The sequence below is a fragment of the Phycodurus eques genome, chromosome 2, assembly GCF_024500275.1.
Source record: "Phycodurus eques isolate BA_2022a chromosome 2, UOR_Pequ_1.1, whole genome shotgun sequence".
Classification (NCBI taxonomy): Eukaryota; Metazoa; Chordata; class Actinopteri; order Syngnathiformes; family Syngnathidae; genus Phycodurus; species Phycodurus eques.
In genome coordinates this window covers 22,607,248-22,619,736 of record NC_084526.1, presented here as the reverse complement: position 1 = coordinate 22,619,736, position 12,489 = coordinate 22,607,248, and the positions used below count along the sequence as shown (strand labels likewise).

At 44.2% G+C, this 12,489-nt stretch overlaps 1 protein-coding gene across 1 annotated transcript in view; it reads right to left on the bottom strand.

The window, feature by feature from the left end:
• The window catches only part of kif13ba (kinesin family member 13Ba), a 91,709-nt gene that overhangs the window by 29,978 nt on the left and 49,242 nt on the right, over nt 1-12,489 (bottom strand). The window contains 18 exon segments of the mRNA XM_061669945.1: nt 1,593-1,719; nt 1,793-1,892; nt 2,413-2,568; nt 2,652-2,784; nt 3,036-3,367; nt 3,449-3,574; nt 4,120-4,269; nt 4,351-4,506; nt 5,402-5,564; nt 5,930-6,209; nt 6,856-7,046; nt 7,119-7,205; nt 8,006-8,139; nt 8,969-9,103; nt 9,536-9,646; nt 9,716-9,928; nt 10,001-10,112; nt 10,910-11,022. Coding sequence (XP_061525929.1) covers nt 1,593-1,719; nt 1,793-1,892; nt 2,413-2,568; nt 2,652-2,784; nt 3,036-3,367; nt 3,449-3,574; nt 4,120-4,269; nt 4,351-4,506; nt 5,402-5,564; nt 5,930-6,209; nt 6,856-7,046; nt 7,119-7,205; nt 8,006-8,139; nt 8,969-9,103; nt 9,536-9,646; nt 9,716-9,928; nt 10,001-10,112; nt 10,910-11,022 — 2,819 coding nt within the window.

Sequence of the window (12,489 nt, the reverse complement as noted above, 5' to 3'; positions counted from 1 at the left end):
CTGGGCCATTCTACCAGCTTTATTTTTTTCCTTTGAAACCAATTGAGAGTTTCCTTTGCAGTATGTTTTGGATCATTATCCTGCTGAAACGTCCACCCTCGTTCCATTTTCCTCATCCTCGTAGAGGGAAGCAAATTTTTGTCAAGAATGTCCCAGTACATTTGCCCATTAATCCTTTCTTCAGTAATGTGAAGTTTACCGGTTCCCCTTTGCTGAAAATCAGCCCCACACCATCATGTTCCCACCTCCGAACTTCACTGTTGGTATGATGTTTTTAGGTTGACGTGCAGTTAACGTGGTGTGCATTATGGCATACAAACAGTTTAACTTTGCTCTCATGAGATCAGACTATATTCTCTGAATATTTAACTGGCTTGTACAAATGTTTTTCAGCAAACTTTAAATGAGCTTTGACATGCTTTTTTTTTCCAGCAATGGAGCCTTGCGTGGTAAGCGTGCATAGAAACCATGGCGGCGGAGTGAAATTACTCACCGTTTTCCTTGTGACAACATCCATCCATCCATCCATTTTCTGAGCCGATTTTCCTCACTAGGGTCGCAGGCGTGCTGGAGCCTATCCCAGCTGTCATCGGGCAGGAGGCGGGGTACACCCTGAACTGGTTGCCGGCCAATCGCAGGGCACATAGAAACAAACCATTTCCACTCACAGTCATGCCTACGGGCAATTTAGAGTCTCCAATTTATGCATGTTTTTGGGATGTGGGAGGAAACCGGAGTGCCCAGAGAAAACCCACGCAGACACGGGGAGAACATGCAAACTCCACACAGGCGGGGCCCGGGATTGAACCCGGGTCCTCAGAACTGTGAGGCTGACGCTCTAACAGGTCTTTTTGAAGCTCTCCACAGGTGGTCCCTTGGCTCTCGGACAACTCTTCTGATTATTCTTTGGACTCCTCTGTCAGGAATCATGCAAGGAGCACCTGATCATGGCAAATTGATGGTGGTATGATTGGCTTTCCACTTATGTATTATCGCCCCATCTGCGCTCATTGGAACATTCAGAAGTTTAGATATGTGCCTATAACCAATGCCATCGTGATGTTTTTTTTTTTTTGTTGCAACAATTAGTTTGTGATGATCTTGGGACAACTCTTTGCTCTTACCAATCACGAGATGTGTCTTGACTCACACCGTGGCAATGAGACCTTTTTTGTAGGCCATCAATGAGGACTGAACCAGCTATTTATTTGCACTGACAAGGGGCTGGATTGCTGTTAATTGACAGATTTGAATTGTTGTCTTGGCTTTTCATGCCTTTTTACACCTCCCTTTCTTCATGTGTTCAATACTTTTTCCCTGTGTCATTTCACATTATTACACACAACTTAATATCTGATCTTATTTGTTCTACTTTCTATGTATGTATGGATTACTTGGGTTGTTCCCAACATCTGGTAAAATTTTCATGTCAATAACACCTTTGGAAATATATTTAGTGAGAAAAATGGTAATGTGGTAAATACTTATTTCAGCCGCTGTACAAGAGGATACATGCACTGGCAAAAATCGGTGAGATTTTGGGCATGTTGAGGTTACGTCTGCTGCTCAGGCCCTTAAAAATACATATGTACCATTCCGCAGGTGCTCCTGGAATGCCGCTGCCTGCAGAGGGCACCATGACGGCGTTCCGTTCTTCCGTCAGCGTCAAGCGCCATTCCAGCAGCTGAGCTTCCCTCTCCATGTCGTCCTCTGTTTTTTCTGCGCACACACACAATTAACACATCAAATATACACATGTAACAGTCTATTCTTGTGTGCGGTTGTGGCCTACCAGCTTTGCTGACCAGACTTTGTAGGTGCTGGTCCAAGTACTCCTGCCTCTTGGTGAGCGCTCCCAACCATTGACGCCGCAAACGTTCCAGGTCTCTCTCCTGTGCGACACAATGCATGTTAAACTCAACTTCTTCACAAGACATGCAGAGAGTGAGAGAGTACAGAAACAGTTAATTTGCAAATTCACCTATTTACTGAAAAATTCATGTATTCGTAGCTTTCAGGCATATTTTTGTAGTCATTCTATATATAGTGCTGTAAAATGCCACAAAATGGCACCAAAGCCCTGTCTAATAGGAAAGCAGTAATTGGTGTCAAGGAAGTACGGCATCTTGACTGTTAAAGATCTTTTCATGTCGGGAGGAGTTTAGCCTGGGTTGTTAGTGGAAGCTCCAGAGAGTCTTCATCGCGTGCGTATGTTTTTGTTCGACTGAAATCAAATAATCTGTAAGATATTTATTTTTAATGTTGTAAAATGAGTTTGAAATTAGATTTAAGTGTTTAGGGAACATAGTTCATGGTCTATTAAGAGTTTTAAAAAATTAATAAAAGCAATTCTATACATTTTTGTGGGGTCAATTATTAGGGGAACGGCTCAGTCCCTATTACTGTTTTCACCTGATAACTGTCCATCTCGTCTCCCTCTGGGCTGCTGATGTTGGGTGTAATCTCCACACAGCCCACCGACACAGCCAGCACGATCTCTGATATGAGCGGCATGGTGCCCGAGTCCTGAACGGAGCGCACGTCCACCTGGATTCTCCTTGCTTGACCCTGCAACAAGCCAGGGTAGGATGTGTTCACTCTGGGACTCCCTCTGCAGGGTCACGACAGCAAGGTTTTTTTTTAATCCGTACTTGTCGAAGCTGAAAGATTCCGCCGGTGTTGACATCTCGACCGGGAATGACTTCAACCGGGACAAAGTCTCCGTTCTCGTTAATCTCCAGGATTTGGATCCAGAGTTCCAGCCGGCGCGTTACCTCGCTCCACCTGCGTGGTCGAAAACAAACACCGCTGAGTCTTTAAACACTGCACAAATGTGAAATAATGACATACACTACTCACAAAAAAGTTTGACATTTCAGGATAAACCTAAAAAGCACTACAACCTTTGCAGGTGAACTTAATTTGACCTTCTCTAAACGTTTGAATGCAATATCAAAATTTTCAACATTTCACTACATTTTGCAAAATGTGTTCTCTAACAAGGAGTTAAAGAGCAACAAAGGAAAAATCTTCACCTGTCTCGCAGCGTGCGTGTTTTGGCCTGGATGATGCTGAGGTCCCACAGGGCCGGGTTCCTGCCCGCATCAGCCTGCCTGTGTCCGAACACCTCAATGGCCACGGCACCTTCCGTCAAGTATTCGATGAAATCCTCCGAAACAGACACGGCCAGTTCCTTGCAGCTGTCGAACACCACCATGCAGTGGGGGTCCTTTGTGCTTGGCGACGATGACAAGGGGTCCACCTCGGGGGCCACGATGATTGGCTCGGGCTGGTCCCAGAAGGAGTATTGGCAGAAGACGAAGTTGGACAGGTACTGGGGGAGACCAGTGGCCTGCAGGATTTTAATCTGGAGAAAATGAATGATCAACGATGTTGATTTGGGAACATTTGGGACACACTCAAGCACCTGGCATTTGGCCTTTCTTACCATACAGACAAGTTTGCGGTCCTGAATTTCAGAATCTGGGTTGTGGTCAGGATCGTCTCCTCCGGCGATGTTGTCCTCGAGAGCCCCACCAACCCTCACCACCTCCACATGGAGACGCCCAGCCACCTGACCACAACAACAAACAACCTTCCTGAAAAATGTCAGTCTGGGAGTGACATATACATTTTTTCCACCATTCAAAACAGTTGCCAGTCGTCTTAATAAAACATCTATGTTTTAGTCAATATACCTCCAGGATCAACAAATTTAGCACATTTGACACCATATATATATATTTTTTTGCTTCGCTGAAATCACCCTGTTTTTGGGCGTTGTCCTGTCTCATGCAAATGAGACCATGCCCACCCTGATGCCCCAATGGTGAGGCCTATGCTTTCATTTGGTAATAGCTCGAGAAGAGCGGCTACTACTGTCCCTGAATGTATTATGTCAATTAGCCGCACTGTCACATCTGGTAAAATTGTGATGGTCTCATACATAGACACATCTTGAGAAATAGGGAGCTCACAAAAGATTTACTTGGTTATATAATTTCACTCTCACTGGGCAGGCCATCGAGAGATCCAATTATTTGTGTTCAAGCGATTAAAAAGACTTAATAGAAATATGTACTGACACCGAAGTTGTAATTTAACTCAGTGACTCCTGACCTCTCCTTTCTGGTTGATGATGGGCACAGCGTACTGCAGTTTGACGTCATAGAAAAGGCAGGACAGGAAGACATTGGCCACGCCGATCAGGCTGTGGTTCTCTTGCTCATCAAAGAAGGGGTCGGCCCGGCGAAAGTACGAGCGCATCCCCTGGAAGGGACGGGAAAGAGATCATGGGGACGCCGTTAACCTGCCTGGGTTCGGCTCGTCAAGTTTGCACCGCTAACCTACCGGGTTGTCGTTGTCGTGCAGGTGATAGTCCTGCCACTCCTGGTAGAGCTCCCTCATGTCCACTAGGCGGTTCTCAGTCTTCTCCAAGCTCCAGATTTGCTTGCCACGGCAGCGACGTCGCACCTGAATGGCGGGTTCGCTGAGCACCGCATCTCTCTATACACGCACACACACGCACGCACGCGCACACACACAGTCAGGAGGGGATGTTGCCTAAGGACTAGGAATTGACAGTTTGTCAGGATGATTCGTGTGTGTGTGTATATATATATATATATATATATATATATATATATATATATAATTTTTTTTAAAATCAATTTGGTTTTGCGGCTTTCGTAGTTAAAAGCGCTTCCCCTCAGACATAGCATAGTTGCGAAAGAGAGACGAGCTAGTTCCAACAGCAGTTGTCAACTTATCAAATTGGTTATCTTCATTTAGCAACTTTTCTGACCCCTCTAGCGACTATTTTTCAAACAAATGACTTGCAAGTTCAATTCCCGGTCAGAAAAAGACATTAGTAGAATCGTTTTTACAGTTTTCCATTTGACAAGAAAGGAACCCAGTGGAAGGCAATCACAGAGTCAGTCAGGCTGACCACTGCCAAAGGCATGATTGCCAAAAAGCAGTGATTCATCCACATTTTGGAAACTATTGACCCAAAGTATGTTTTTAAGCTGTAAACACTGTGTAGAGGTCACCTTGCCTCACCTGTACAACTTTACAAGGAGTTGAGCCATGCAGTTTGACAGCTCATTTTATGATGTTAAATTGGTGAACATTTACAATGTTCATTTATTACGGATTGTGGTTACATACGTTTTGACAACAGGGAACTTTTTCCAAGCAGCAGCACTTATTTTCTCATTATATGTAAAAATACCCATTTCTAGGCTGGTTTGGTATCAGGAGAAATCAAATCCCAGAAAGGAAAAAAAGCAAAACTTGATTCGAATAATTTCTGTCATCTGCTTCATCTACAAGTGAAGGGGGGGGGGGAATTTAAAATAAAATCAGAAATATAAGTGCGGTTGTGTTTCAGGTTCGCGACCTTGCGATTGGCATTGAGGTTGTCTGAGGGTATCTGTAAGGTGACTCGGTACTCTGTGTGGCGTTCCAGCTCGTCGGCGATGAAGCAGGCCTCTTGCACTAGGAGGTTGGCTCTCACTATTTGCTCACGCAGGCGCCTCAAGCTCCTCACCAACACAGCCTCCCTGCAGGAGAACATTTGGAGCACAGGTGGAACGAGAGGTGAGTTGAGCAGCAAAGTGCAGTACAGTAAAGTTCAGTTCAGTTTGGGGTGGCCATTTTCTTAGTTTTTCCACTGTCAAACACCATCCGGGTACGAAAGCAGAATTTTCACTTTGCATCATTTGACTTGCTAAGGCAGTAATTGAATATTAGTTATATATATTAATAGTACAACATCAATTAAGTGACTCAGCGTAACAAAAAAAAACAAGGTACCCCTGCAGTTCATCCATGAAACACAACACATATTTACCGTTCTGAATTATACTGATCAAGCTTAACTAAACTGAAGGTCATACTCTTTTTCTGATGCTGAAACTACACACACCTGTCCTCACTCCACTGTCTCAGTCTGCTCTGAGCACTGCTGGAGTGGCTCATGCCTCCCACGCTGAGCCTCTCCATGCTACGGTAGTGAGACTGCTGGCTGGCGCCGGCTTGACCAAGCACCAGCGGTCCCGGGGGCCCCCCAGACAGGCGGTCCGGATTGAGCTTGCGACGGAGCTGCTGGAGCTCCTGCTCGTACATCTGCCTCTGGCGCTCCAGGGCCGAGCGTTTCTCTTCTTCATGCTGCCTCTCCAGGGACTGCAGGACGCTCTGCATGGGGTCTGACGGCACAGAGCGAATGTAAAAATGGGTTGCCCAAATCTTACTTTTACATAGGAAAACACAGTGGTGGGCTGTGCATTTGGTACCTGGGCCTTCAGTGGGGACTTCCCAGCCTTAGTCCACCTCTTAATACCACATTGCAATTATAGAAGTTACAGTCATCAACACCATACAAAAACACAGTATAAGAGGACGCAACTGTGTAACGTACATCATCTGGATTAGTTCAGAAACAATATTTAGCTAAAAACATGACAAAACATACATTTCAATAAATTACATCACATTCACGAGAGATGCTGAGTATAAAATGTATCACGATAACCTTGATTAGATATTAGTCAAAAATGCGTGCAGATCACTATCGACACACACATTTTGCTAGTTAAACTTGGCTCACGCTGAGGAGGCGAAAAATTGCTGACATTATTTTAGGCCAGCCAAGCAGTCCCAGTGAGGCGAAATAGAAATATGATTGGTTGAAGAAACAGTCCCATATACTTTAACAGACTGTTGGAAATAAATTAATACAATTTGTAACAAATATTAGAATTTAGGTTGTGAATGTAGGTCAGTGCTTCTGATTGTGTTTACGTCAGCAGAGACGGCCTTGACCATCCACCAAAGGAAAAAACACCTGTTTACCATTGTTGCCCAGAGCCTTCATCATGACTTCGGTCTGAGCGAACTCGTAGGAGAAGCTGACCTCGCTGGACACTTCACTGGCCGAGTCACCGTCCGCATCCAGCTGCTCGCTGCTGCCGCTCTTCTTCATCACGCTGCCATCACCCTCCTCGTCCTCAGCGGTTCGAGCGCGCCGCTTGGGGAGGTTTATCCTGCAGGGAAAAGGGTGTATAGCGCTAAGGTTTGATATGCTCCTCCCACAAACTGCTAGGGACTTGAGTTACCTGAAGAAATGGTTGTTTCCCCAGAGGATTCGGTCGCCGTGGTGAAGCATCAGCGCACAGGTGGCCGGAGAGCCGTTTACACACGTCCTGTAAGATTAGATATTAGATTAGATTCAACTTCAACAGATTGCGTCTACCCAGTAAAACCGAGAAAGCTGGATTTACACTGCATGGTTCAAGTGGCATAATTGGGACACGTCATGGCAGTGCGAAGGGGGAAATGCATGGAATCACAAATCTTTCGATAAGAATCAGGCTTTTTCCAAATGTGGGTAAAAATCGGATATGTATCTGATTTCTGCCAATACGAGAGCAGATTGGAGATACTGTAAACTGTCAATGCCAGCTTTACAGGATTAAAATACACCTATCGCTGATGTATACACTGGCGTGTGCTGAAACAACTTGAAACACTAAAAACCACCTGCTGTAAATCTAAAACTACACTACAATCAAAACAATATGATGTAACGATGATAAATTACAGTTGTGGCCTATCATTAAATAAGCAAAATAATTGCCAACGGCGACTTGTGATTAAAAGGGTGTAGGTTTCCCTCACTTAAATCAATGCGGGCAGGAGTAAGCACAGGCCAACTAAACGTTTTAGTATTTAGTATTTCATGTATTATTGTTTACCTCCATGTTGATGATCATGGAGTGATTTACATGCCAGTTGTCTCAAGTGTTCAGTCAGTATAAAGTTTATACTGCATGTGTTTATAAACAGAGTCATATGGGATATGGGTCACTTGAAATGTACATGGAAATAGACATTCAAAAACAATCAGACGGGTATTAAATCGCAATTGGGAACTTAGACGTGCAGTGGAAATCCAGCCGAATAACATTTACAGTACAGTGTAAGCTGCATTTGCAGTCCTTACCGAGCGTTGGGGAATGGGGTGAGGATGACGGCGCCGTCGGCGTTGATGTCAATAACGCAGTGCTCGGCCTGGATGCCCATGCCACACAGCTGGATGTCCTGCGAGTCTGCCGAGCCCACCTGGGTGTGGTCCTCCTGAAGACGCAAAAGTCAAGATTAGCAGAATGCAATTTGGGGAATAATATTAGACAATATTGCCAGTACCAGTATACAGTGGGCCCCTGCTATTCGTGGGGAATAGGGACCGGGCCGGAATGTGAACAGTGAAAATCTGCAGGTAATTGACGCTCATTATAGTTTCATTTTAAACCCAAAACATTATTGAATACGTGGGAATAAACCACCAATAAGTGTTTTTGGGTTGGTGTCCCCCCAAAAAAGAAAAAAACAAAAATAAATATGAAAATAAAAGTTAAAAAACAACAAAAAAAAGTGAATCCACGGGTGCCGAGCCACAAGTATGTGGGGGTTCACTGTGCTACATACTCATGAAAAGGACTATTATCGAGAAGTGCAGGTAAAGGATAAGGCTATGGGTGAAACTAATAAACATGAATGTATACAACTTTGTGGAACGATCACAGAGTCATTCTAGTGGAACACTAACAGCCGCTAAAGGCATTAAGGCCTCTTTATACTCCCGCGGTCGTGCGTCCGACAACGTCTCCACATAAAAGAAGATCATCTCTAATGTTTCACTTTAATTCATCTAAAAGACTTAAGTGCTTAGGTAGATTTTTGTCGTAATCAAGAAACAAAACATACCGGGAGGATTAAAGGGGGGAGGGGCACTATTTGGGGAAATACAGTACAATAATATCTGTTATCACATCCATCCATTTTCTGTACCGCTTATCCTCACAAGGGTCGCGGGCGTGCTGGAGTAAATATAATCATCATCATTAAATATCTGATGCCCATCCTTAATTTAACCCAATGAATTCATTCATTGTGTCGTGTGTACCTTTAAATAGTACACTAGCAGTTCATTGAGCGCCGGGTCTGCATTCAGGTTGACCAGAAAGCTCTTATCGTCGCCAACTTTAATGCCCGACGACTGGAGGGAAATGCCCAGACTCTCCAGCTGCTTCTGACGCTCCTACAAAGAAAACATATTGTGGTTTAAAATACATTTTTGTAAACAATGTTTTAAAGATGAAGTTCCTCCGGCCTGGCAAAGATTGCATATTGATACGTATTGTATAGGAGTGTAATGGTATGCCAAAAAAAAAAATCACAGTTGGTTACATACCTTGGATTTAAGGATACAGTTCAGTTAAGATTAGGTACAGTAAGGAACAAAATGCAAAACATACATGTGCTATCTTTTGTCCATCCATTCATTCATTTGAAAAAGTGATTATCTATATTACGGTAGCACGTGAGCTGGAGCCTATATTCCAGCTGACTTTGGGCGCGAAGCGGGGTCCACCCTAATCGCAGGGCACAAACAGCCAAACAATCACTAAAGACTAAATTTTGTGTATGACCCCTTTAATTCAAGGATTTAATTCAAGGTGAGCGTTGTCACCTGTGCAACCTCCTCCGTTTTGCGAAGCTTATCCTCCCACGTGATGGTCATCTCGTGAATCAACTTCTCAGACTCTTCCAGGCGCTCCTTGAGCTCAGGAGCTTTCAAAGACTGCACGGAACAAAAAAAGATGAGGAGAATGTAGTAGAAATCTTGGGCATTATGTCAAAGGCATCTCACCTCGGCTTGAGTGAGCTGGACTCGCAGCTTTTCCACCTCCTCGCGCAGCTCCCGGATGATGCGAGCGTTGGGATCCTCGTTGACGACGGCGTGGTTGACGATGCTCTTGGCCCGGTCGGCGTAGCGCAGCGTGGACAGCGTCTCCTCGTAGTTGTCGGCCGCCGGGCTCACCGTTGCCACCATCGCCGTGCGGCTATTCCCGCCGAGGCAGTCCTGTAAGAGCAGAAATGACGTGAACGTAAAAGGAAGCGGAGCGAGAGGAGGCTCGCAAGTGCGTGTTTGTACCTTCAGCAACCATGTCAGAACAGAGTCTCTGTAAGGAACAAACTTGGTCTTGTTCTTGGCAGTTCCTTGCTCTGCCAGAGCGGAGATCACCAGGCCGAGTGTAGTCAGCGACCTGACAGGCATGCAAACACAGTCCCGCTTTTCATTAGCTTTGCAAAGGACAGAATAAACGTAATACTTTGTGGTTAGAACAAAAACATGTTAGGGTTGTAAAGCAGAGGAAAATTTCTTTTAAATTTATATGGGAAGTTAAGATGGGAAATATTTGTCCTATGCAAAATGGCAACTGGTTGCTAGAGAGATGCAAGTCTGCTTCCTGGCTACTTTTGAGGTGCCCTTGAGCAAGGCTTTGTCCCCACCCTCTAGCTCAACAGGCATAGCACTGTTTGTGTGTCCCTTTCACTCAGACTGCTCTACTTGCATGTCTGCATGTATGTGATTTGGTTGGTTGGTTGGACCCAAGGCAAGTGCCTGTGTTTGCCTAATAGGAGAATACTGTCTGCCTCATTTTGTGCTTTTATCTGGTTTATGGGATCAGCACAACTAAATATATAACCTGATTGCTATTAGCCTAACTATAGATAGTGTGTGTATTAAAATTGTCTGAAAAGATATTGAAGATGTGACGCAAGAGAAACAGGCTGTTGTAGTAGGGCAAATTTACCAACAGTACTCTTGCTCTGTGCTATATCTGATTTTAGTGAGTGGGTTGTAGGCTGCTCGCTCTTTATTTTCATGTCTTGCCCATGTTTTTGAACAGCAAATACACAAATTCAGCAATTTTGACGATGAAATCATTGTTGCATTCCAAAATAAAACCATAAAGCACAGACCAAAGAACAAATTTTTACTCTTCATGATGCAGGGGAGGCAGAGCCTCATGCGTGCATGCATGCGGCTGATGCGTACTTATTGATGTTGCTTCCCTCCTTGAGACGCTCGCCCGCCGCTCCGGTTTTTGCTGCTCGCTCACTTCCAGCCAAGTCCACCAGACTCAGCCGACTCACTTTCTCACCGCTTGTCTGCGAGAGAGAGCGAGAGAGAGACAGAGAGAGGGGAAAGAGTGAGGAAAGAGAAGGCGAGGGAGTGAGAGAGAGAGAGAAAGAGCGAGAGAGAGAGAGAGAGAGACAGAGGAAAGAGGCAGAGGATCACATGATCACATGATTGGTGGCTCATTTGCTGCATTAAAAAAAAGTTTCAAGGCCGTGAGCACTATGGCTCGACAATACAGTATAAAAGGCTATTGTTCGTCGCACACCCACAGTCTGACTAATCTCTGATTCGTTTGTAACTCAGCAGAGGAGGACTCGTGCAAATTTGCATGTGAGTTGACGGGAATGTTTTGCTTTTTGTTCAACAAATGGACTAATCCTCACTTTGAATCGTCTCACTCAGTGATAAAGTCTGAATTTCCACAGCAGGTCTAAGAGCCCAATTCCAGTTTGATGCCATACAATTGGTACCTTCCTTGACTTATGAGTTTGATTTGTTCTGTGACCAAGATTGTAACTCATTTTACTCATGCCTCCATTCAATCATCCAAATTTCACCATTGAAATTATTTCAAATGCCATTAATCTGTTCCAACCTGGTAAAAAAAATGCCAAATATTTTGTAATAAAGAAAAACAGCACTGTATTGCATACAAACATATTAAAACATCATGAACAGTGAATACAAATAAAAAAACTGGTTTATGAAGTTTAATTACTTTATGTACTGTACTGGTGTGGCGTAGTGAACAGAGGTTGGAGTCAGGTTTGGCCAGATATATTCAGTGTGAGCATCTGGATGCGAGTTTTGGCCTACAGCAGTTCCTTGCGAGTGTTCTTATTTTCTGTTTGTGTGTTTGACCGTTTGTCACGTTCAATAAACGGCTGAAAGTGCCTTGGCGTCTGCAGCTCGCCTTTCCCATATGTGAGGGCATTACAATACCTTAAATTGCTCCATTTGTTTCTATTTCATTCAAGCCATGGTGTATCTGAAACGCACAAATCAAATTTTGGCTCACAACACAAGGCAAAAATTTATAAGATGGGGCACTCTTAAGCCAAGGTACCACTTTATTGAACTTTACATAGCGTTTAGTTGGCCTGAGCTTACTTTCGCCCCAGTGATTTAAAGGAGTGTAACCTCCATATTACTCCACTGACTGCTTGTCATCAATTATTTTGCTTATTTAATGATGGACACACGTCTACTGTGACATTTACAGCATATTTAACCGTCTATGCTTTCACTTTGGTTTAGATTCACAGATTTTATTTATTTTTTTTATGTCTAGATTTGTATTGTTTGGGCAGACGCACGTGTGTATACATCAAGACTTCGTGTAGCTCGATGACATCAGGGTGGCATTGACGGGCTCCGTCCGATCAACACTCGGATTTGTATCCACTTTTGGAAAAGGCCTGATTCTGACTTGATTAGATGTGATTTTTTTCAATTTACGCTGCCATGACACTTACCCCAACTGTGCTGCTTGAGAG